This window comes from Camelina sativa, chromosome 7, assembly GCF_030686135.1.
Source record: "Camelina sativa cultivar CO46 ecotype springtype chromosome 7, ASM3068613v1".
Lineage (NCBI taxonomy): Eukaryota > Viridiplantae > Streptophyta > Magnoliopsida > Brassicales > Brassicaceae > Camelina > Camelina sativa.
Window position 1 is genome coordinate 4,116,182 of NC_141886.1, and position 24,964 is coordinate 4,141,145.

The window sequence follows — 24,964 nt, forward strand, 5'->3', positions numbered from 1 at the left end:
ATTATATAGTCTACAAAACAATGTTGTGTACTTCCGTTTTATTATATAGGGGACTAGATGATACTCCGTGCTACATATTGTAATTAATTTATGTATACTTCGAATACATAAATGTTTTGATTTATGTGTTTTTTATAATTTCAAAATTTTAAATAATGTTGAGTAGTATATTTAGTTTACTTACATGGTAAATGTTAAAACATATTTAGATAAGTACGTTGTTTAGACATCGTTACTCCTTTGCACGGAAACAAATATACAATGATCGTTTTGCAGTTTTTAAACGATAGTGATATTATTAAAGATATTAAATCATGAAACAATCTGATCCGTATTTTTTTAATTAATAAATAATAAATAATAATAGTAAATAACTATAGCTAAGGGTCCATACTCACTAGCCACCTAACCACAAACACCATACATACTCAAGATACCCTAAATGTACATTCCATATTGATTTCAGACCCAAAACCAATCTAACACAACAGCCAAACATGTAGAAATCGAAGCAATTAGGTTTAATGAAAGAAGAATCCAAAAGGAGAAGGAAGACGATACCCCCATTGAACAACAAGAGACTCGTAATCCCAATAACCCTTAGGTCTAACAATGTTGACACCAGCGTAAACCCTAGATTTCGACGGCACATCAGCACGCCGGATAGATTTACCGATCTTCTGCGCCAGCGTATCCGATGTAACTTTCACACGCGATAACTTTCACAAGAGAGGCGTTGGATGCGAAACGACGGAGAATAGGATGTTTCTCTTCCCCGGAGACGACGAAGAGAGGTTTGAAGAGGCAGAGAAACCATTGTGGAATGAATCAATGAATGAATGGCGTAAACATAAAGCAGATTATGATATGATTTTTAGAAGGAGAACAAGAAGAAGAAGCTTACTTTTATGGAGGCCGGCGACGAGTTCACGGTCGAGTCAATGACAAAGGCGAAGAGTCCTAATTTTAGATCTGGGAATTTTTTTTTTCTTCTTTCTTTCTTATGTTTTGTCGTGGTAAGTTTTTTTTGTTTTGGTTTAGAGAGGGTGTGACCATGGTAAAGAGTGATATTTTGTCAACTTTTAAGTATTTGGCGGAAAGATTGTTTTTTGGTTCCCGCTTACATATTTTTAGGCTAAGCGTTTATAAAATGCTATCATATAGTTTCATTTTTAAGATTTTATCAATGATAACATTTACGAAAACTGCGTTATGTTTTTCTGCTATCAATGCTCATATTTCTTGTAGTGGTTAGATTGTTGGATATAATGGTTAGGAACATTATTATATATATTAATGATATATTGGTATGGTATTATTTGTATATTTCTGTTGTGCATAATGTCGATTGCTGGTTTAATGATGAGTTGTGGTTGGGTTGGTTTAATTAAGTAGTATGAGATGCTTAATTATATATTGTTTTTATTATTAAAAAAACGGATCAAATCGTTTCAAAATAATATTCCTAACCATGACTTATCTAAGCTAAGATCTCTAGTTTTTTATGTGATGTGATGCTTATGTGATTGTTTCCTTTGAGTTTTCTTTGGTTTAATGCTATGGTTTATGTTATCCGCGGTTGTGAGTTTGTGGTTTGGTGGCTAGTGGGTATGGGACCACTAGTTATAGAGTATTTGTTATTATTATTATTATTATTATTATTATTATTATTATTATTATTATTATTATTATTATTATTTATAAATAAAAAACGGGTTGGATCGTTTCAGTTTGGTATCAGAGCCCTTACGGTTCTAGGTTTGGGTTCACTAGGTTTCTGTTGTGATGTTTGGGATTGCATGTCTTGATTGATTATGTGAGTTAGTCAATTGTGTGTGGCATGGAGTCCTAGAACATCCTCTTCGAGCCTACAGTGTGATTCCACGGTGAGTTTATGTTTTTGTGTTATGTATGATTGTGTGCTTAGCCTTCTGTTCATGGTAGTGCAGATGGTTAGAGAGGGTGCTGCAGCAGGTCGTGGTCGAGGATGCGGACGTGGTCGTGGTAGGGGCAGAGTCCCAGTGGTTAGTGAGGCTGCGGACCAGAGTGTAGCAGCTGAGGATGTTGGCGAGTCGCAGGGTGTCCAAGGGGATTCCATGAGTGTGGCCGGAAGGAGCGGTGTTGATGCTGCAGTGGTCGGTGATGCTAAGGTTCCAGGTGTGGGAGTCCCAGCAGATGGAGTCCCCGGTGTCGATCTTGTGGGCTTGCTGACATAGCTGTTGCAGCAGTTACCGGGAGTGGTCCCGGTTCAGGTATCGGTAGTCCCGCCAGTGGCGGCGGTGGTGCAGAAGCCAGTGGCTGCGGATGTATGGGTTCAACCGTTATGTGAGTATTTTGAGAGAGATAAACCATATTGGTACCGAGCGGTTTTCGGTAGGTACTGATCCTACTGTTGTTGATGCGTAAATATTTCAGAAGGGAGCACATGGGTCTACTTGTGGTGCAGATTGTTCCTCTGTTTCCAAATTGGATCTGCCAAGGCTTGTAGATGGCATATCCAATTTCCTACTCACGGAGTGCCAAAGGAATTTGGCGAAATCGCAGGATAGGAACAGGTGCTCTCGGGTTTCCGAGTGTAAGGAGCAAAGACCACAAGCAGAGTTGATATTCATACCCCACCCGACCAATCTTACCTTTAGGGAGGCAATCCAGATTAGCAATCCACATGTGAAAAGCATGCTTCAGCGTAGCCCCTTTGAACCAGAAAGTCTTGTGCCAGTTCACAACCTCTGCTCTAGGTTTTAGAGCCTCCCAGGTTCGTGATGACGAGAATCCGTTACACTTTTTATTGTCCACCATCCACGTATATGAATTCAGCTTTAGTGAATCAGTTGGTTTTCTTATTGTGGTTAGGTGACGTGGAGTTGGAGGGCCTGCTCAGAACGTGGGTCTGGAAGCTGCCATCCATCAGCATCACAAGCGTTTGCCACTTTGACTTGTAGAGGGATCCTTAAGTCTTTGGGGCTTTGATTACCGATATATTTGATTAACGGACCAAAAGGAGTCCAGTTGTCAAACCAGAAGCTTGTTGTTCTTCCATTTCCGACCTTGCACATAATAAATCTTTCAGCCAAGCTTCTCAGCCTTAGAAGGAATTTCCAGTTCCAAGAGTCTGAGACTGTTTCGGATTGATCCTAGAAGCTTGTTACCGTACTAAAGTTGTGGAATTTGTGCCAGGCGACCCACATCGAGTCATTTCTTGAGAAGAGAAGCCACAACATCCTGAGACACAAAGTTCTATTCCAAGTAGCAAACCTTCTTAGACCAAGACCTCCTTCGGATCTAGGGAGGCAAACTTGGGACCATGCTATCTTTGCAATTCCTTTTTTTATCAGTTTTGCCCAATCATAGGAACCGGGAGCATAGAGACTCAATTTTCCTAATGCAACCCAACGGAAGAATGAATGTGGAGATCCAGAAGTTCACAAGGCCTGATATTTGTGAAGCAATTAGCTGAACTCTTCCAGCGAATGAGAGTGATTTGGTAGCCCAAGAGTTGAATTTGGCTTTGAGTTTCTCGATTAGAGGTGCGTACTCTGCAACTTTTAGCTTTCTGCTCATCAAAGGCAATCCCAAATATCTGATGGGTAGTGATCCAGGCGTGAAACCGTAACTTGCCAAAGCATTGGCTTCGACTTGAGTCCGACCCGCATGAAAGAGTTGAGTTTTTCCTCTATTCATGTGTAGGTCGGATCATCCTGCAAAGTCCTCCAACGTTTCATATATGCCGTGCAAAGACGAGTTGTTCCCATCAAAGAAGATCATCACGTCGTCAACAAACATTAGGTGGGAGATTTCCACTTTTGAAGTTCTGGGGTGGTAAGAAATGTAACCTGATGTGTACCTTGACCGGAGCAAACCCGAGAACACCTCCATGGCAAGCACGAACAGGTATGGTGACATTGCATCTCCTTGTCTCAAACCCTTTGTGCTCTTAAAAAAACCTCTTGTGCTGCCATTAACTATGATTGAGAAGGTAGCTGTGGTTAAGCATTCTTGAATCCATCCAATGAATTTCTCTGGGAAGTTCTCCACGGCCTTGGAGAGAATGAGCCACTTCCTGTGTAATTCCAATTCAACCTCAGCGTTGACTACACACAGGTTTTGCATCATCCTACTCTGAGCGTTTATAAGCCTCTCATGAGCCTCCTCTATTCTTTTTTGCAGATCAGAGTAGTTTTGTCTACTGAAATCCCGAATAACCTTTTTCAATGCCTTTAACTTCTTTGAGACCTGGAACATTGCAGAACCAGATACATTCAAGGAGAACCATTCGAGGCAGATCAACGAGATGAAGTCTGGATCGTTAAGCAGGTAGTTGAAAAATCTGAATGGCTTCTTTGACCTAGGTGTTGCAGTCTGAAAGCTTATCCCACAAGAGGCGTGCTCAGAAAAATTAGGCTCACCAAAAAGACCTAAAGAGGTTGGGAAAATGGTGGTCGATTGGTCGTTAACAAGGATGCGGTCCAATTTCTTAGCGACTGGAGCATTTTTTTCTCTTATTCCACCATGTAAAAGTGGAACCTCTGTAATTAAGATCAGTCAGGAAAGCGTTGAGAAGTACCTTTCTGAAGAGTCTCGTGGGCCTGTCTACTGTTGAGCCTTCATTTAAGGAGTGCTCTTCTGGGTGCAGTAGCTGATTGAAATCGCCAAGTACAACCCAAGCCATACCACTCAAGCCTGGATTAGAAGATAAGCTCACCAGCTCGTCCCAATGGGTATGCCTTGAAGCTTCATCGTTTGAAGCATATACAAATGAGACAACTATTATATCCGGTCTCTCTGGTAACTTAACTTCACAGCTTATCATCTGAAGAGATTTATTTATGACAAAAACTTTGACACTAGGATGCCAATGGATCCATATCTTCCCTAGATCAGAGAAGTCGTAGTTATTATCAAAACACTAGCCAGACAACATGGTGTTGATAAACTTTTGCTGCTTAGGCTGCTTCACATGTGTCTCCGCAATACTACCAAAAAGTGGTTGATGGCTCCTAAGCCATTTCTTAAATCTGCGTCTGTGAGAGGACTTATTGAACCCTCTGACGTTCCAACAAAAAATATCTAACGGCATGGTGGTGTCTATTAACAGCAAGATTTTAGGGATTTGGGGCCTTTGCCCCTCGCACTTCGTTGTTGTCTTTGAGTCAACACTTCCGTAAACTTCTCTTCATCCTCCAAATCGATGTCCTCTGCCTCAGAGTGTGAGGAGGGAGCATCAGAGGAGTCGTCCTCCTCCTCAGAGATAGGAACACTTACTACTTTTTGAGGCCCTTTCCCTTTCTCTGGTAAGGCAAATACGGCTTTGCTAGTACTGGTTCCATCTTTGGATCGATTAACCAACACCCAGTCACCCTCCTTTGTCACTAACTTGGGATTTCTAGATCTCCTCCTCCTTTTTTCTTTTATCTCATCCTTCGACTTGTTCCTTGGGCAATCCTCATCAGAGTGAATAGTTGAGTTGCAGCTTTTGCAGCGAACCGGAGCTGCACGACATTTTCTCAGGCTATGCCCGACTTCTTTACAGTGTGCAAAGACCGAAGGCATCCATGGGCTTGAAACATCGATACGCTTGATGTCCCCTGAGTCGAATTGGACGTTAATAGCTTCTGGTAGGGGTTTACGAGGGTCAATGATTGTGAACACCTTTGCAACCTCCAGATTGGTTTTGTTTGTCGTGTTGGGGTGCAAGAACTTGGGGTCGCCTACCAAGCTAGCAATACGTTCCAGTCCATCATCATTGAAAAATTGGAAAGGAACATTTCTGAGCTAGAGCCAGATGGGAACTGTTTTGAGCTCGGTTTTGACGGGCACAACACCGGGCTCCCACTTTGCGACAAACATCGTTTGCCCTTCAATTTGCCATAGCCTATGAGTCAAGACCCGATTCCTTGTCTGGACGTTGGGGATCCGGAACAGGAAGGCGTTACCCTCTATTTTGGAAATCGTGATATCCTTGTAATGCTTGCTCCATATCCCATTAACAATGGTGTGGATTGTACCTTGGAATGGAGGATCTGAGTAGAATTGGCCGAGGATGAACGATTCCTAGGACTTCTAGTGTTTCTCTATCACCGAATCTGGGATTTTCACACACGACTCACCAGATGGTAGGGTAAAGGCATCACCTTTCTTTTGGAGCCTTTTAGTATTAACTTTGAAGAGGTCAAACCAGGTGTCGTCTTCAACAGCAAGGTTAGGCCTGATTTCTTCTAGGTTTGCCGCAACAACCTTGATGGGTGCAGCTTGCGCAGATGGGACAGATGAATTAAGAGGAGCAGGTGGAGGGGTTGATGGAGCTGAAGCAGGTACCAACGTAGCCACTTGCATCACATCGATCTTACTAGGGGGTACCAGATCTGAAATAGATCTCAGATCTACTTGCGGAATGTTGGCTGAGCTTGTCTTTGGGATAGGAACAAGAGTAACCAGAGCTGGACTGAGGTCAACTGGAGTCGGAGACGGAGATTGGAGCTTCGCCGCAGAGTTAACCGAGAATGGAGAAGGGGGTTGAGAAGCGCTTTTAGATGGTGACGACTTCGCACCCGAGAGGCCTTTGTTGCGTTTTTGCTTCCCCATGGGGAGTGGATTGCTCAACGCGGTAGAGGAGGGGAGGAGTCGGCGCCGTTGGAAACACCGGAAATTTGCAGCTACCAAAGTATTGAAAGTTAACAGTCATAAATATCACCGTGAACCGTAACCAACCAGTCGGTAATGATCGACTACAAGATACTATATATATATAGGACAAACTCGTCGGACAACATAAATACGAAGGGCATCTTTAGTAGTAGTTACTGTTAGAGATTCTCTCAATTTAAAATAAAAAAATAATAATAAAAAGGCACAAAAATTAAGCAACGTTTCTTCTCCGAGCACCATAAGAATCGGTTCTCAGTCAGGTGTCACTTCATGATAAATTAATTTTTTTTCTAGATTTATTATTTAAATTTATAATAATATTAAAAGAAAAATAAAATAAAATATATTATTGAGCAACGCTCATCGTTGCTGCCAGTACAGATGGTCTAAGCTAATAGATAATAAAATTTGGTAAAAGCTCGATATACATAACAAAATTTATGTAGGGAGATTCGTAAAAAAAAAAAAAAAAAAAAAAAAAAAAAAAAAAAAACCAAAATGCCAAAAATATACGGTACACATCAATAATACAACGTAACATATCCAATGTAGGTATATAGACGTGATCACGTACATGAAACGTATACGATGGAAATCAAGTTTTGAACAGTAAGACCGGCGTTTTGCGGTCACGTTTGGCTTTTATCAAACCGCTCCAGACCTTAACATAACGACCCATCATACCTTTGAATTTCATACCACCTAGCTTCTCTTTCTTCACCACCAATTGCATCGTCTGCTTGATCCCCTCATCATCCCCGAAATGTTGACCTAGAGAGTTCTTGTTGTTAACATTAGTTTCTTCATTCGATTTCTCCTCGCATCTCATCAGGTTGTTCAAACTCTGACGATCAATTTCTTTGTCTTCGATTTTCTCTTGTTCTTTGTCCGGTTTTGGTTGTGAGCTTTGGGTGGATAAATCAAGGTGATGCATATCGTTGATGAGACTAGACCATGGTTTTCTAGTTCTTTTCGACATGCTTAGATCAAACCGTGGCTTGGTCGGGCTTATTACTTCACTTCCCATGGTTGATCATACAAAAGAGTGGATCTAATATTCTTTTTTTTTTCAGAGGAGACAACTATATAGAGCTTAATTAGGAGGGGTAGTTATAGGTCTATTTTCACTTTCGAATTATAACGTAAGCGGTCGGTGACTGAGAGTGTTTGGAGTATTACTTGCTTTATAAATAAATGAAGAAATGATTACAAGTGTGACTCATATATTTATTATTCTTCGTATTTTGGGATGAATTTAATAGATTCAGTGGTATTGAAAAATTTATAGTTAGTTCAATGTGAATTTAGATAGATGCTAGAAGTACAATGTAATCGACTTGAATATAGTTTCATTGAACTTATTCTATAAAACTTTATTATAGTTGATAGTTCACTGAAACTTTAAATTTTGTAGATTGTATCTATCACTTTTGCAGCTCAAGCAAAGAAGATACACAATCCAAATATTAATTGATAAAAATCCATCTCAGTCGCCAATCTAACCATATGTTTAAATTGAAACTTATTATCATGTACGTTTTAGCCTTTTAGGTAATGGTGATAAAGGTAGCAAAAGAGTTGTTGAAAAGAGATAGCAACAACAAAGGTATACAATCAAAGCAAATTCATAAACTAATGGAAGGATGGTTGGTTCGAGTAAGACCTGATGGACTAGTTGGAGTGTCAACACAAACACAAGTAAGTAAATATGATTGGACACTTCACTTGTGTTCTCTACTAGGTGTATTAAACAAGGGGCCTTTCATGAAAACATTCTTACAAAAAGGTTCCTTTAAGTTTGAGTTGGCCCATCATAATACAATACAAGTATACAACATCGACTTTTGAGTTTCCATTATAATTTTGGAAAAACATAACAAAATAGAGAAAGAAGACACCTTTTTTTTTTGGTGGGTGTGCAAACCCTAACTAAACAAAATGGTGAACTTAAATTTTGTGGACCGATTTTAACCGGTTTTTAGATTTCGAAGCGAGTCACCTTGGAACAATTCAGCAGTTCGGCCCTTAACTCGGCCAAAACTCGACAAGGACACAACCAGTAGTCGGCCCAGTTGGGAAAAAATTGCATGAAGCCCTATTAATAACTACAAAAAGAAGAAAAACTTATCCGTAGAGAATATGTTTTTGTCTCATTCCAAATAGTTGGATTGGAACTAGGCTAGCTAACAAATCCCCTGACAATTTTGCAATTAGGAATTTTACAAAATAAACAAACAAAAAAAAAGACAAAAAGGCTCGTGCTTTACACCTGCAACCAACAAAAGCTTACTCTTTGCCCATCAAATCTCGAAGACAGAGAGAGAGCTTTTTTTGCATTCTGACAAAAAACTGTTTACTTTTCCCGACACAGTAAACGACGAACTCTTCACATTCCCCAAGACACATCTCTTTGAGATTCACAACTACTCATTCTTCCTTCCTTCCTTCCCCCAAAAGATGCTTCTGTTTTACAACCATGGCGTGTCTTACTCCCGGAGTTCTCTCCAACCTTCTCAACCTCGCCGCCGGTAACTCACTTTCTTCGCCGCTGTTACTCTCCTCACACCGCTCACCACTCCTCCAAGTCATAGAAATCGTCCCCTGTCTCTCTGACGACCAATGGCGTAGCGAAGCATTCTTCGTCAAAGTCTCTGACTCTCTCCACGCCGCTTACGTCGCCGTTTCCGCCGGAGACGACGCTGATCTCATACGCTCCGATGAAATCCAGCTAGGGCAGTTTGTTTACATCCTCGGTGGTTTACACATTGAGAAAGGATGCCCTGTTCCTGTAATCCGTGGATTGAAACCAGTCCCTAAGCGGAGGCTCTGCGTTGGAAACCCTAGTGATCTTTTTTCTAGCGATTTGCTTCTTCCTTTTACCGAGGCCTCTGTTTCGCCCACGACGACGAAGACGAAGAAGAAGAATCTTGTTGAGATGAGGAGGATGAGTCTGGATTCCGCGAGAAGGAGTTGTTGGGATCAGCCTCCTCCTCCTGTGACTCACCGTCGTGACGCCACTTTGCTTCTTTCTTCCCCACGTCTCAAACCTAAACTGGTACATCTTCCATCTTCCTCTCTTCTTCTGTGAGTCGCTCTGTTTGAGTGGTTTTAAGGTTTCTTGTTCTTTAAGTTGTTGCTTCTTGGTCGGTGAATCGCTCTGTTTGATCCATGTTTTGGAAGCTGTGTTTTGAATTGCTTAGGGTTTCTTGTTCTTTATAAGTTGTTACAATGTTAGTGAATCTTTCTTGATTCCATAGATTTCTTCTGTATGTTTGTTTTTGAAGATCTTGCCTGAAAAGAATCTGCCAAAGAATGAGTCCCCATCAAAGCACGTTAACTGTGACACCCCTGCTTTAAGAAACAGGAATGTGTCCAAGCCTGTATCACCTATATCCATGGCCATATCTTCAAAAGATGGTATCAAGTCACCTATATTAAATCACCTTACCTGCGAAACACCTGCTTTAAGATATAGAAATGTTGTCAAGCCTGCGTCACCTATATCCATGACCATATCTCCAAAAGATGGCATCAAGTCGTTGTCAAAGGCAGTGGCTCCTTCAGTTGAGCTTTTTAAGCTGCCTTCAAGTCACAGGAATTGGTATGATCAGAGAATCTTATGGAGTATACTCCCAAAAGCCATTCAATTGCTTGGAAAGGTACAGTATTTTGGATCAATCTAGCTACTCTAAGAATTAGTAGTCATGTGTTTCAACCTCTCCTTTCAGGAAGTCTCATCACATAGGCAAGTAGCAGTTTCGGGAGCAGTAAGCGCATTGGAGGAAGCATCTGCCATGGAGTCTGTTCTACTCAGTTTACAGTATGTCTTCTCTATTTCATCCTTGACCAGTTTCATTACAAGCGTTTTCGAGTCATTAATAAATTGTTCTTCAGGACCTTTGCTGAGCTGTGTGATTCTTCTAAGAAATTATCTGCGGGACAAGTAGTACGTCGGTTTTTGGAGATTTACCATAGTACACAGAATACAGGCAGAGCGGTCCATCTGTTGCTTACTCAAAATCGAAACAACGGCTCATGTATACTAGCAGCTAACAAAAATGCAGCATCTTGGGTTCAAGCTGCGGTAGTGACCGGTTTGTCTCAATTCAACTTATGTAAAGAGTCTGGAAAGCAAGAGGATGCTGCTGATCATCATCATTACATTGTTATACAAAATTCATCTGAAAAACTGAATCCCAAGGAGAAGTTAAGTCCAAGAAACACAGCTTACAAGGGCGTAAAACCTCCTCCTGCGACGAAACATCTTTCTGTTTCTGACCAAAGTAGCTTAGATGGTAAAAGCAGGTTGAAGGAGTCAGCAAGTCTAGCGGAGGAGCTTGTCCGAGTTTTGAGCCAATGGTTCTTGAAATACTTGGAGAACTCACTGAACAAAGGGACTTTCTCGGTGAAGAAAGAAGAAACAAATGGAAAAGACTCTCTTCTCGTCCACCTAAAAGCAGTAAACCATTGGCTCGATGATCTGATCTTAAACAGAACAGAAACCAACGAGAAAGTCGAAGATTTAAGAAAGAAGCTGCAACGGTTTCTACTTGAGCATATTGAATTTGCCATCGGGGAAACTCGGTAACAAAATCGTAATTCAGTAAACCAATGACTCTTTGGATTGATTATATGAACAAAAAAATCTTACAAGCTTCTAAATATTGAATGAGAAAAAAACACTTAATCATTTGCGCATTCCGATATGATATCGATCTCCCTCTTCATCATCCTCGTCTTCCATGAAAGGTGTAGCTTCAGGAGCACCTTGAACAGGTTCTTGATTGTGGTTACCTGCGGTTTGTTTGTTGGCTGATGAGTATTGTTGAACCACAAGAACCGAAGCTTGCATTGTGAAGTTTGATGAAGCTAACGTATCGCCTATAACCCCTAAATCAGGAAAACTACTCCAATCCATTAATCCCGCGGTCACAGGTGTTTCTACTTTATACCCTCTTCCCACAATGTAAAGATCGTAAGAATTGTTCTCTTCCATTTCCATAATCGTTGCGATCGTATCGTGGCCATCCTTAACCACTTTCTCTATATAAGTCACTAACGGATCATTCTTTGTCTTGAAGTTAAACTCGTAGAGGTACTCTTCGTCAATATGTTTCTCTTTGCCGTACTCAACCCCGGCTGTCCCGGCCGAGACTAAAGCTTCCTGGTTTGGGAGGAATCTCACAACCGTGAGTTTAGCCATTTCTTGTCCCACCATTCTCCATGCGAAAGCCAGAGCCTCTCGGTCGTCACGACCTCCAGCAAATATCATCGCTATTTCTTTCTTTGTGGTTTCGCCTCGGAAAGATTCAGACCGGAAAATCATCATGCCACGGTCAACCAAGACCCCAACCGAACAAGGCGCGTGGCGCAAAACGTTTCTGTTGATTTCAGCGTGGACATCGTTTCCTTCGGTTAACCGACCGTCTGACATCATATTCTTGTGGTAAGGCATTAAAATGAAGCTGACTTGTTTGTCCTCAGCCAACAAACTAATATCTTCGTGCATGGTCGCGTAAGGTGAGACCGCGGTGATGGTCTGAACCAGAATCCCTTCGTTGTCCACTTCCAGAGCTGCGAACGTCTCAGCGATCTGATCGGATTCCGCTCTGACTCTGTCCGAAAAGTTAGCTTTCGGTTTGGCTTCATCGTTCATTATGAGCAACGAAGCCGTGGTGCGACCCGTTAGCTCGATTAGGTGGATGGCAACAACGTTAAGTGGAGACCTTTTGGTGGGGTTAGAGAGTTGTAACAGATTGGTTATGCCGGAGACGTTAGGGAGCATGTGGACGCAGGTTAATACTGAAAGCTCTGACTCTCCTCTGTGTTTTTGAATGGTTCGATTTTTGTAGAAAACAATTTTCTTCTTTGGTCTGTAAAAAATGGTTAGTAGTGGCTGCACCACTATTGACATCACTAGGAACGCCAACGTCATATGAGTGTACATAATTACGTCCAATGCCTTGGTGTCTCGTCCTGCATTTAGAATGACTAATGCCATGGTTCCTTTGGTGTTCATAAGCGAACCAATGGCTAAGCCATCACGGAAAGGTATACGCAGGAAGATGGAGCAAACAACCGTGGACAAAATCTTCACCAAAAACGAGGCAGAAATCACCAAAGCCATCGTTCTGACGCTCACGTACTCGGACATATAACCAAGATCGGCTCTTAGACCGCAAATGATGTAGAAAAGAGGCATAAGTATTCCAGAGATGTAATCGTGGAGCTTCTGTTCGATCATGTTTCGAATGATGTGGTCGTGAGGGATCGAGAGACCGAACAAGAAAGCTCCGGTAATTGACTGGACACCACATAGTTCGGTCATTAAGCTGCAGAGAATAACACCGGCTAGAATGAACCAAACATGAGTTTCATCGACGTGGCCTCCTTTGACGGTGTTGTGGAAGGTCCAAGCCACTGCAGGACGGATCAGGAAGTAGCAGAAAAGGACAAAAGCTGTGGTTGATACTAATGAGTATGGCATCATTTCATTCCGTGCACCTTAGAAATTAAATAATGTTTTCGTTAGTACGTACTAAGTACTAATGTGAACCATCACCTTTTGCGTTTGTGAGTTCTAAAGGGAAAAAAAAAATCACAAGGGAACATTAATTCATATTTAGTTTTAGTTACCTGCTTTGCTAAAACTCGCCATTCCAATAACGAAGAGAATCCAAGTGCACAAATCAGAAACAATGGCTGCACTCATCGCGGTACGTCCCATATCGGAACGCAAGAGCTTGAGATCCGCAAGAATCCTAGCAAGATCAGGGAAATTTGTACAGCCAAACGCAACCGACCAATAAATACCACCTGCTAGGATCTTGTCGGGGTCTCCGTTACCGGGAAGGTAGTAAAAGCCAGTACCGGCAAGTAAAGCCGCAACGAGGCCAACAATGGCTATGATCACTGGTTTTGTATCTTTGATCTTTATCATCCTCAAGTCCATGCCGAGACCGAGGAGGAAAATGTTGTAAACGAGAGCCAAGTTCGCAAATGTCTCGAGAACCATTGTAAATCTATAAGGGAATAAATTTTTCAGGACCCAATTGTTTTTGCCGAGCACGGACGGGCTGAACAGTAATCCGCACTGCAAATTATTTAGAGAAGAAGCAAAATAATCATTACAATTATCATGTTCTAAAAATACGTACGAGCAATATATTTGTACGTGAACAAAATCTAGAACTTTTTTCATTTTGGTTTACCTTAAAACTCAAAATAGAAAGCATAAGAAACTGATATTTGTTTTCGCTAGAACATTAATGAAGTTGATTAGATGACTCACAAGGATTTGAGCGACGAAAGGAGGAAGACGCAGAGGCCGAGTAAAATAGTAGAGAAGGCGGTAGCTGAGATTAGCAACACAGAGTTGCGTCACAAAGACAGGAAGAGCGGCTGTAAGAGAGCTTCCGCTCTCCTCTCCGTTATGATCTCCGACAAGGTCCATTAACGTTTGGTTATAACACATGATATTCCCAAACCGAGAGGTACTGGCATCATAAAATTCAACTTGGGGAGGTCCAGGATTATCTGAGGAATTGGCCATCGATTACAAACGGGATACTCTAAAATCCCTCAAAGGTTTTTGGCCTTTCCTTGTAACAAAAATGTTTTTGTGTTCAATCATGTCTTTCATTTATTGCATTAATAGGTAAGAGAGCTCCTACCTGTTTTTTCTTTTCTTTCTTTTTCTGTTAATGCTAATTATAGATTTTTACGGTTTGATGTCAGAGAGGAGGGTACTGATATTGTAGCTGTTATTTTTTGTATTCTCTTTTGAGGATGAAATTAGTCAAATTTAGTTAGTCTTTCTTGTTTGGGTTGGTCTTAAAGTTACATTTTGTTTTTCCTTGTTTTTTTTTCTTCATGTAATGTGCTTTTGATAGATTATACGTATTAGTTAATAGTAGTATACGATACTAGGAGAGATCTTTTATTTAATTTAAGAAATAAACTAAAACACAGGGTTGCACATGTAATCATGATGTTGTTGGATCAAGGAAATTAGCAAAAATATGACAGCTATATACTAAACACTTTCGACCATTAATAAAAAATGAGTAAGAAAAGAAAAAAGCCAAGTCTAGCTGGAAAAGTTAATCCAAATGGCCACCGGCCTCAACAGCTACCGGAGATTCTCCACCGGCCATTACCTTCACACACAAATTTAAAATATATCTGCAACTTTCAATCATATTTGACAAAAGTTTTACACTTTTTAAGGTGATGACTTCAAGTTTAAGCACGTCCATGACAAGTCCCTTGAGCCTTTTTTGGCTCTGCAAGAGATGGAAACCAAACGTAAAAGGGCATTATTGTCTTCAACGAAAAAGAGAAGAAAAAAACGTTCACTTTCACAGCTAAACAGTACCTGGCAATGGCCGATCAAGTGAAAAAGTTGGTGCAGTAGCAATATCAAAATGTAAAGCAGACAACTTTAAAGTTCGAAAAGCAGCTATTTCACATTCTTTTTAACCTACGAGGACCCCATTCATACTCAAAAGGAAGCATCATAAAGCTATGAAAAGGAGAAAAATATGTAGAGTGACCTTAAGCTCAAGCATGGTTTTCAAAGCAAATGACCCAAGAGAGAATATCTGAAAGAAGTTGATTTGCCGCCATTGCTGCATCTTAAGCTCTAAAACCTGCAAAAACAGTGAAAAGAATTGGAGGAGATTAGAGGTGAGGGAAAGGTCATATTCTAGATAAGAATATCCTGTGGCTTTTCTTGGATTCAGAGTCGCCTTTTCATTTCGTTTTGTGATTCATCTCTGTCTCTCTCTCTCCCTCAAAGAGCTTAATCTTCTCTATCTAAATTACCTTCTCTTTACTTCAACTGCTGCAGATTCTCAGCGTAAGAGCTCTGAAATATGGTAAGCCTTCCCAAGAACTTTCTGCTGCATATTCTATCTTTTCTTCTAAGATGAGACTATTGAAAGGCTTGTTTTGATGAATAGGGGACTCCTGTAAATATCACACTCGGGTCACACGTCTGGGTCGAGGATCCAGAACTCGCATGGATTAGTGGAGAAGTGATTGAAATCATAGGCACCAATGCCAAAATAGTCACTGCAAATGGGAAAACAGTGAGAAACTACTTTTCATTTGATATAATAAAACCACACAAAACAGAAAATATTTTGATCTTTTTAACCATGGACCTTTACAATAAAATTCACATATTTTCTAGAAGCATTTGAAGTATAGATTTGATTTTTACAGGCTGTTGCTAGTATTTCTAGAATATATCCAAAGGATATAGAGGCACCGCCTGCAGGAGTTGACGACATGACTAAACTGGCTTACCTCCATGAGCCAGGGGTCCTCCACAATCTCGATTGCCGTTTTGCTTTAAACGAGATATATGTCAGTAATTTAAAACGGATATCTAAAACATTCCATTATTCAAACTTTTGTAAGTCAATGTTGAGATTAGCTAATTGCAAACTCTTGGATAGAACAGACTTACACCGGAAACATCTTGATCGCGGTGAATCCATTCCAAAGACTTCCGCATTTGTATAGTGTCCATATGATGGAGCAATATAAAGGAGCTGCATTTGGAGAGCTAAGCCCGCATCTGTTTGCTGTTGCAGATACCAGTTACAGGTAAAAGTTGTTAATCTCTGAGTAGTAGAGACTTTTATACAGCTACTGTAAAGAACTTAGCTCACCAAAAAGCTTAACATACATACCAGGGCGATGATAAATGAGGCAAGAAGCCAGTCTATTTTGGTCAGTGGGGAGAGCGGAGCTGGAAAAACAGAAACAACCAAAATGCTCATGAGATATCTAGCATTCATGGGAGGAAGATCAGATACTGAAGGAAGAAGTGTTGAGCAACAAGTTTTAGAGGTGAGTTACTTACTCTGATTTTATCTGCTTCGAATAAATGCTTCCACCGTTCTAAATTATTCTGTTTTCAGTCTAATCCAGTGTTAGAAGCTTTTGGTAACGCCAAAACAGTGAAAAACAACAATTCAAGGTGGTGCCTATGAAACACTTACTTTGGACATATCTAATTCCTTTTTCTGCTGGCATCTTTTGTTTTGACTCCTTTGTAATTCTCTTGGTTCTTCAACAGTCGGTTTGGAAAATTTGTTGAGATCCAATTTGACAAGCGTGGGAAAATATCTGGAGCTGCAATCCGCACTTATCTTCTCGAACGGTCTCGTGTTTGCCAAGTCTCAGACCCTGAGAGGAACTACCACTGCTTCTACATGCTCTGTGCAGCACCTCCTGAGGTAAGTCTTCAGTAACAATCCTAAAAGCAATAGAGCTGGAAAAAAAATAGGATACAACAATTGTAACAATAAGTTTGATTTTTCAGGAAGCTAAGAAATTCAAGGTAGGGGATCCAAGGACGTTTCACTATCTAAACCAGACAAACTGCTACGAGGTTTCTAATGTAGACGATGCAAGAGAGTATATAGAGACCAGAAATGCCATGGACATTGTGGGCATTGGACAAGAGGCACAGGTTTGTCTCAACCTCCTGAATCTCATTCTTAGGATACATATGATTATAGATACTTCAAATACTGACCTGAAAAATTCAACTTTAGGATGCTATATTCCGCGTCGTAGCTGCAATCCTCCACCTTGGAAATGTCAATTTTATCAAAGGAGAAGAAGCGGATTCATCAAAACTCAGGGATGATAAATCAAAATATCATCTTCAAACAGCAGCAGAATTACTCATGTATCTTCGACTCGAAAATCCTTACCACTAGACTTTAAAATCCTGCAGAGTTCCTCTGGCAATGCTGACATATTTTCAATTATTCACTTGACATAGGTGCAATGAGAAGATGATGGAAGATTCACTCTGCAAGCGTGTAATTGTAACTCCAGATGGTAACATTACAAAGCCGCTTGACCCAGAATCGGCAGCTTCAAACCGTGATGCTTTAGCCAAGACAGTATACTCCAGGTTGTTTGACTGGTATGTAAATTCAACCCCTGAAACAAAAATAGATATTATAACAATCATTAGGCAAAGACGCTCTGGCCTACAGGCATTTTAATGGCGCAGAGGTAAGATAGAAACTCTATACACATCATAAGAGAGACCGAACACACCTTTAACTAGATAAACAGTTCTCAGTTTGAGCAATCTCCAAACATGACCTATGCACAACTCAATAATGGCAGGATTGTGGATAAGATCAACAGTTCAATAGGTCAAGACCCGAATGCTAAAAGCTTGATCGGAGTTCTCGACATTTATGGTTTTGAAAGCTTCAAGATCAACAGGTAAACCTGACAGAAATTATAAACCTGAATTATGGGGTACATATAAAAGTTATGATATAATACCACTATTCGTTTCAAAGTTTTGAGCAGCTATGCATCAATCTCACAAATGAGAAGTTACAACAGCATTTCAATCAGGTAGGAAATAAAACCACTGTAACCTGTTCACATTGCAAGCAACTTTTACATATAATTTTCTCTGCAGCATGTATTCAAGATGGAGCAAGAGGAATACACGAGGGAGGAAATAAACTGGAGCTATGTTGAATTTGTTGATAACCAGGATGTCTTAGATCTCATTGAGAAGGTATAAACTATGCAACAAACATCATAAATATGGATAAAATTGTCACATTAACAACATGAACAATCACAGAAAATTATCAATGACATCTTATTTTTTGCAGAAACCAGGAGGCATAATTGCCCTACTTGATGAAGCATGGTACGTGTAATCCTACTTTTAGGGGAAGGAAAGTTTCACAATATCAATCCATAGTAAGAAGTAAACTGGCTCCTCTCGACATAATCATAAGATTCACCTTTTCAGCATGTTCCCCAAGTCGACTCATGAGACATTTGCACAGAAGATGTATCAAACATATAAAGGACACAAGCGTTTCAGCAAACCTAAGCTTGCCCAAACAGCCTTCACTGTCAACCACTATGCAGGAGATGTGAGACAAACACAATTTTAGATACTAAGCTGAAGTAAATACAGTAGCAAGTTACTAAGGACGCTTTTCCGTGTCCAGGTTACGTATTCAGCAGAGCAATTTCTTGACAAGAACAAGGATTATGTTGTGGCGGAACATCAAGCTTTGTTAGATGCATCTAAGTGCTCTTTCGTCGCCAATTTGTTTCCACCACTTCCAGAGGACGCATCAAAGCAGTCCAAATTTTCATCCATTGGGACCCGTTTCAAGGTAAGCCGCTAGTAACTATATATCATTTTCACATTGCTCAAGATCTTGATTCCTGACCTAACCTACACCCAGCAACAACTCCAAGCTCTAATGGAGACGCTGAACACAACAGAGCCCCATTATATTAGATGTGTGAAGCCAAATGCAGTTCTAAAGCCCGGGATTTTCGAGAATGACAACGTCTTAAACCAACTAAGATGCGGAGTAAGCCAGAGCCTCAGGTTTCCTATTTCACATTCATGTTTTACATAGGGATTTTTGCTAATAGCAGATCTGGATATGTGAACAGGGTGTACTGGAAGCTATAAGAATCAGTTGTGCTGGTTATCCAACAAAACGAGCTTTTGATGAATTCCTTGATCGTTTTGTGATGCTAGCAACAGACGTTCCAGAGGGGTAAACATAGTCTATAGAAAAGTCTAGAAAAGACGACAGATTATCAGTTTTATCATGTATCCTGATCCAATAGAACACTGAGAATATTTTATATATCGACAGATCCGACGAAAAGTCCGCATGTGCTTCAATCTGCGACAAGATGGGTCTAAAGGGCTACCAGGTATATGAAGCTCAGTTTACAAGTATGTCAGATATGAATCAAATAGGCAACCCAATGGTAACAGTGTAATCTAGCTTGCATTCTAATTACTCATCTTCAGATAGGGAAAACAAAGATATTTCTTAGGGCCGGACAGATGGCTGAACTAGATGCAAGAAGAACCGAGGTCTTGGCTGGTGCCACTAGACTTATTCAGAGGCAGATCAGGACGTATTTGACAAGAAAAGAGTTCATTGGGCAGAAAAGGGCTACAATTTATATGCAAAAACTTTGGAGAGGTTTTATTCTTCTACCTATGTTTTAATAGTAACACTAACACCCTACCCAACACAAAGCTATGAACTGAACAGTTAAATTATCAATAGAGCCATATCTAAAATCTAGAGTCACAATATGATAAAAATTTCAGCCAGGTAACAGTATATGTCAAACTAACTGTGTCATGTGTATTGCTTCTATAGCTCAACTTGCACGCAAGTTGTATCAAAACATGCGAAGAGAAGCTGCTTCAATTTGTATCCAAAAGAACATTCGTGCCCACAGAGCAAGGAAAAGCTACACCATGCTACAGGCCTCAGCATCAGTTATTCAGACTGGTTTACGGGCAATGTCTGCTCGAAACAAACATAGACACAGAAGAAGAACAAACGCAGCAATTATAGTTCAGGTACTAGATTTTGATTACGTTATCACACTTCTTAGTTCTCTATAAAAATATCCGAAGTTTCTGGACTAGTTTATTCTCAAGGATAGGTTAGAAATAATCAAAAGCAGTAAGCAATCTTATTTTAAAATGTGGATTACTCTCACCCATAAGGGAACAAGTTTTTAACTAAGGAAACTTATGCACGTACTCCAAGATGCTTGACGGATCAGACATCAAGCAATATGATTGTTCTAACTTGTCTGAGCATTAAATAGTATGGAAGAGGAACAACAGTGCATTGAAGATGATTTTGATATACTTTGATGATAAGTCATACTAATATATCTTCTAACAGAGGGAATGGAGAAGACACCAAGCTCAAGAAGCTTATAAAAATCACAAAAAAGCAACATTAGCATTACAATGTCTGTGGAGAGCAAAAGTAGCTCGAAAAGAGCTCAAAAAACTCAAAATGGTAAGCTTCATTACTAGATTGATTACTCACATAAAAACCAATCTAATATCCACGAGGCAGGCAATAGAAATCAAAATATCACTAACAATAAAATCTTTCCAAAAAGGCTGCAAGAGAAACTGGGGCGCTCAAGGAAGCCAAGGACAAGTTAGAGAAACGTGTGGAAGAGCTAACCTGGCGTCTCGAATTAGAGAAGCATCAAAAGGTATTGTCAACGAAGTTAGAAACTAGATTCTTTTGTTCTGCTATCTGATTTCCTTGAATGAAATGCTAGAGTTGAAAGTTCCAAAATGACGCCCACGTTTAATTGTGTCATTAGGTTGATCTTGAAGAAGCCAAAGCACAAGAAATCGCAAAACTACAAAATAATTTAATTGAGTTGCAAGAGAAGCTAGATGAAGCCCATGCTGCAATCATACGAGAGAAAGAAGCAGCAAAATTAGCCATTGAACAAGCTCCACCAGTCATCAAAGAGGTTCCAGTTGTAGATAACACTCAACTGGAATTACTGAACAGTCAAAACAATGAATTGGAGGTAAAGTTTAGCTAAAAGTTACACTAACTAGCAGATACTTTACCTAATACTATATCTTCAAAACGTAGGCTGAGGTAACAAAATTAAAAGGAACAATTGAGGAGTTTGAAGCAAAATGTTCTGCACTTGAAAGAGATAGTAAGGCAAGTCTAACTGAAGCAGAAGATGCAAAATCAAAGGCCATCCAACTCCAAGAGATCATCGAACGGTATAGATTTTATTAAGTTCCTTAAGGCATTTAATATCATATTCCTGTTTTGCAGTCAGGTTTTATGAGTATTGTTTGTAATTTTCAGATTACAAACGAACCTGTCAAACCTTGAATCCGAAAATCAGGTCTTGCGTCAGCAGGCTTTGGCCGCTTCAACAAGGGTCGAAGAGTCTGGAGAGTTAAACAGGTACGGTTCTGTGAGCTGATCAGTTTTGTCAGCCTAGTACATTCCTTTCTTCTATCAGGCATAGCTGCATGGATTAAAAAAAATTTCAGTCGCCCTGAATTATAAAAGAAAATGAAAAATATGAAATTGTATCTGCATATCTAAAAGAAAACCTCTTATCAGCCTCAAGGATAAGGTTGCAATTCTAGAGTCAGAGAATGAATCTCTTCGAAGACAGACAGCTTCTGTAGAAAAGACAATGCCTCCTAAAAGAGTTTTTGTGTCCGAAAAGGTACAAAACTTCAGTCGACATATAATTTCGAAGTCAAAATATATGTCTAACAATTTGCATTAATGTAATATAACTGTACAGGATCTAGAAAATGGACATCAAACACAGGAGATTCAGGCAACAAAGGTACGGTATCTTGCTAGGCCCAGTTAAGAAATAGTACTTTACAGCAGCTCCTCATCCCTTGCTATTTTTTTCAGGAGCCAAGGAATTCAATCAATGTGTTAGCAAAACAAGGGTCTCTAACAGATCGGCAACAGGTATCATTCGAGAACTTGTTTGTACTAAAGAGCCATAAATTGATAACCAACAAAAGCAAGAAAATATATTTAAGGGTCTGTTTTACTGTAGAACAACTTTTAATGACTATTACTGAACAGGAGAGCCATGAGGTGCTGATAAAATGCCTCACTGATGAGAGAAGGTTTGATAACGACAGATCTGTGGCAGCTTGGATAGTGTACAAGGCACTACTTCAGTGGAGATCATTTGAAGCAGAGAAAACAAATATATTTGATAAAATTGTTCATATAATCCGATCGTCCATTGAGGTAATAGATTAGAGACAATGGCTATGAAAGTAGTATCTGAACCCTCTGAAACCGGAACTTTCTATTCAAGTTATACTAATTTTGGTCCAGAAGAGCCAAGATGATACGAGGGAACTAACTTATTGGCTCACAACAAGCTCTACCCTCTTATATCTTCTCCAATCTACACTCAAGTTCAGCAATACGAATAATGCGGGTTCTAGACGTAATAGATCACCCCAGGCTACACTATTTGGAAGATTGGTCCAAGTAAGCTTGGTAAAAGTGAACCTCCGATTAATCAATTTGGAAGAGCCTTAGTAATAGTTTGTAAAAACATTGTAGGGGATGCAATCATCTTCAGTGGGCTTGGAAACAGCCAGTGGCTACAGTGGGATGGTTGGGATATCAAATGACCAACAGATGATCGAAGCTAAATACCCGGCTTTACTATTCAAGCAACACTTAGCAGCATATGTTGAGAAAACATATGGAATGATCCGAGATAAATTAAAGAAGGAGATAAACCCATTACTAAATCTCTGTATCCATGTTAGTACATCATTCATCAAGTTACTATGGAACTTATCGTGCTAATCACATATGTTAATAATGTGTTATATGTGAGATTTATCAGGCACCAAGACCGACAAGAGCAAGAACTTTGCGAGACGTGACTAAAAGCATCCACTTGAACACAATTGCCAAGCAACAGGCATCATATGTACAGTGGCAGAACATTGTCAACAAGCTTGAACATACCTTGACCTATATGGCAGAGAACCATGTAAGAGAATGAACCTTCGAAGATTTTCATTTCAGGCTTAATTTATATTTTCCTGTTTCTTGACTGAGTCTTAATGGTCTCCAGGTCCCATCTATGATCACAAGAAAACTCTTCCATCAGGTTTTCTCGTACATCAATGTGCAGCTCTTCAATAGGTACAGAAAATATATTGCAGAGGACACAAGTACCTACATTTAGATATGAGGTAGCTTGACTTACAAAGTTTATCTTGTGGCAGTTTGTTGCTTCGCCGAGAGTGTTGTTCGGTTAGCAACGGAGAATATCTGAAAATGGGTTTGCATGAATTAGAACAGTGGTGCCTGAAGGCAGATGACGAGGTAGGCTAAAGCATTTATAACCAAATTATGCAAAGATCAAAAATAAGACAAAGAGATTAACTTACATAATTCTTTTTTTGTCTTCTACAGGCAGCAGTAGCACGATCACCATGGGATGAACTTCAACACATAAGGCAAGCAGTGAAGTTTCTGGTACAACTTCGAATCATGTCTACTGGTGAAATACATAATTGGTATGAATTCAGCATTTGATATACACTGTGACTCTACAGGTCTCGCATCAAAAGACACAGAAATCGTTGGACGAGATCATAAAAGAGATATGCCCGGTAAAGACCTTAAACCAAAACTTATGCAAAACATATAGAAAGATCTTACTATGGCACAATTATGTATTAGGGATCTTATGAAAGAAAGTAAACGCAAACTAGTTGGATAAACTAAACTAGAGAACTACAAGATGTGGCATAAAACTAAAACCCTCCTATAGTCCTACTCCCAGTTATTGATTGCTACACAAATAGTTGAACATGGAAAACAATTGCAACTTTTCACAGAACTCTTTTCTAAATATGTCATTCAGGTACTAAGCATTCCACAAGTATATCGAATTGGGACTATGTTTTGGGACGACAAATATGGAACTCAAGGACTCTCCTCTGAGGTAAGTAATGAATTCACTACAAAACTACTTCAAAGAAATTCACAGAACAAACCTAACAAAAATACAAATAACGCTATGTTCTTTACAATGAATCAACTGGCTTTACTAGTTGCAATTGAACTCATGATTCAACGATTCGTGCCAACAAAAAAAAAAATAGGTGATCAACCAGATGAGAAAATTAATGGCGGAAGATTCAGTTAATATGACTTACCCTTCTTTTTTGCTCGACGTCGATTCAAGGTACGCAGAAAAAAACCAAAAAAAAAAAACAAAATTTCTCGATTTCTCTCCCTAAACTCTCGAATCTTCACTGTTTCCTTCCGGTGATCTTGCAGCATTCCTTTCTCAGTGGAAGATGTCTCGCAGTCCTTCCACGGTGGTAACATTAATCTCTCCGACGTCGATCCACCGCCGCTTTTCCGCCAGCGATCTGATTTTCACTTCTTGTTCCAGACATTGCCGGAGTAAGGAAGAGAACCTGCCCTCTGGAAAAGAAGATTCCAACGGGTGCGAAGCTTTTATTAAATTATTTATTAAGCCCTGAATTTTGCATATACTACAGAAGTGGAAGCTTTTCATATTCTTTTTCTTACATGAAGCAAGTAGCTTCTCTTCTTTGATGATTCCTTAACTTGATTTTTTTGGTTTTGGTTCGGGGTTTTCTTTGATTTATCCCTTACAATATACAGTGTGTATAGAGAGAGTTGAGATTCATATGGTACATGGTGCACTCTTTTTTCCTTTGTCAAATGATACACGATGATGTAAATATTAAAATACTATGAATGTTAATAAAATTGGATTTGTATAATTTTGGATATGATAGAAAAGAAATACCAAAAAAATACAATATTAGATTTGGTCTTTATATGGTGATTATGACACATAGCCTAGCATAATGTATTGTTGTTGATTCGTTGTGTTACATTTACGTTTAAATTCACATAATGCATGTTGTTGACAA

At 39.7% G+C, this 24,964-nt stretch overlaps 5 protein-coding genes, 1 long non-coding RNA gene and 1 pseudogene across 15 annotated transcripts; 2 read left to right on the forward strand and 5 right to left on the reverse strand.

The window, feature by feature from the left end:
* Nucleotides 1–307: 307 nt before the first annotated feature.
* Nucleotides 308–7,717, reverse strand: LOC104700270 (uncharacterized). The gene has a single exon (XM_010415761.3). The coding sequence runs from the start codon at nt 7,670–7,672 to the stop codon at nt 7,241–7,243; it is 432 nt and encodes a 143-aa protein (XP_010414063.1). The 5' UTR covers nt 7,673–7,717; the 3' UTR covers nt 308–7,240.
* Nucleotides 3,694–4,810, reverse strand: LOC147940818 (uncharacterized). Its single transcript, XM_087458282.1, has 2 exons — nt 4,525–4,810; nt 3,694–4,481 (listed from the first exon to the last, which is right to left on the reverse strand). The coding sequence occupies exons 1-2, from the start codon at nt 4,808–4,810 to the stop codon at nt 3,694–3,696; spliced, it is 1,074 nt and encodes a 357-aa protein (XP_087314408.1).
* On the reverse strand, nt 5,089–6,582 carry LOC147940819 (uncharacterized; annotated as a pseudogene). The gene has a single exon (XR_015560700.1). The product of XR_015560700.1 is annotated as an uncharacterized LOC147940819 (transcript).
* A 1,149-nt stretch (nt 7,718–8,866) lies between the features above and the next one.
* On the forward strand, nt 8,867–11,335 carry LOC104700271 (protein CORTICAL MICROTUBULE DISORDERING 7-like). The gene is made up of 4 exons (XM_010415762.3): nt 8,867–9,700; nt 9,930–10,304; nt 10,374–10,465; nt 10,540–11,335. Exons 1-4 carry the CDS (start codon nt 9,122–9,124, stop codon nt 11,231–11,233), a joined length of 1,740 nt encoding a protein of 579 aa, XP_010414064.1. The 5' UTR covers nt 8,867–9,121; the 3' UTR covers nt 11,234–11,335.
* LOC104704301 (cation/H(+) antiporter 21-like) lies at nt 11,233–14,279 on the reverse strand. The gene is made up of 3 exons (XM_087456638.1): nt 13,937–14,279; nt 13,282–13,738; nt 11,233–13,149 (listed from the first exon to the last, which is right to left on the reverse strand). Exons 1-3 carry the CDS (start codon nt 14,195–14,197, stop codon nt 11,333–11,335), a joined length of 2,535 nt encoding a protein of 844 aa, XP_087312764.1. The 5' UTR covers nt 14,198–14,279; the 3' UTR covers nt 11,233–11,332.
* A 289-nt stretch (nt 14,280–14,568) lies between these two features.
* On the reverse strand, nt 14,569–24,342 carry LOC104700272 (uncharacterized). Of its 7 annotated transcripts, XR_015561014.1 has the most exons (14): nt 24,212–24,342; nt 23,438–23,547; nt 23,254–23,318; nt 23,010–23,125; nt 17,734–17,913; nt 17,379–17,613; nt 17,198–17,252; nt 16,659–16,930; nt 16,520–16,567; nt 16,347–16,405; nt 16,121–16,238; nt 15,472–15,720; nt 15,023–15,296; nt 14,569–14,930 (listed from the first exon to the last, which is right to left on the reverse strand). It is a non-coding gene; the product is annotated as an uncharacterized LOC104700272 (long non-coding RNA). The 7 variants fall into 7 exon arrangements; XR_015561015.1 differs by lacking the exons at nt 14,569–14,930; nt 15,023–15,296; nt 15,472–15,720 and adding an exon at nt 15,896–16,000; XR_015561016.1 differs by lacking the exons at nt 14,569–14,930; nt 15,023–15,296; nt 15,472–15,720; ... (5 more) ...; nt 17,379–17,613; nt 17,734–17,913 and adding exons at nt 21,247–21,510; nt 21,599–21,691 and having other exon boundaries at nt 23,438–23,544.
* On the forward strand, nt 15,194–24,811 carry LOC104700275 (myosin-12-like). Of its 3 annotated transcripts, none has more exons than XM_010415764.3 (41): nt 15,194–15,333; nt 15,497–15,524; nt 15,609–15,737; nt 15,874–16,017; nt 16,115–16,260; nt 16,350–16,506; nt 16,578–16,636; nt 16,736–16,895; nt 16,982–17,131; nt 17,217–17,353; nt 17,450–17,596; nt 17,806–17,907; nt 17,988–18,045; nt 18,113–18,214; nt 18,315–18,352; nt 18,458–18,584; nt 18,663–18,833; nt 18,906–19,037; nt 19,123–19,229; nt 19,332–19,392; nt 19,493–19,670; nt 19,854–20,059; nt 20,394–20,513; nt 20,620–20,718; nt 20,833–21,048; nt 21,117–21,256; nt 21,345–21,446; nt 21,609–21,717; nt 21,799–21,843; nt 21,918–21,977; nt 22,098–22,268; nt 22,359–22,517; nt 22,593–22,799; nt 22,885–23,034; nt 23,119–23,189; nt 23,273–23,372; nt 23,463–23,525; nt 23,606–23,662; nt 23,917–23,997; nt 24,158–24,240; nt 24,336–24,811. In XM_010415764.3, the coding sequence occupies exons 2-41, from the start codon at nt 15,522–15,524 to the stop codon at nt 24,466–24,468; spliced, it is 4,680 nt and encodes a 1,559-aa protein (XP_010414066.2). In that variant the 5' UTR covers nt 15,194–15,333; nt 15,497–15,521; the 3' UTR covers nt 24,469–24,811. The 3 variants fall into 3 exon arrangements, with proteins under 3 accessions (XP_010414066.2, XP_087313007.1, XP_087313008.1); XM_087456881.1 differs by having other exon boundaries at nt 22,362–22,517; XM_087456882.1 differs by lacking the exons at nt 15,194–15,333; nt 15,497–15,524; nt 15,609–15,737; ... (14 more) ...; nt 18,906–19,037; nt 19,123–19,229 and having other exon boundaries at nt 19,331–19,414.
* The last annotated feature ends 153 nt before the right edge of the window (nt 24,812–24,964 follow it).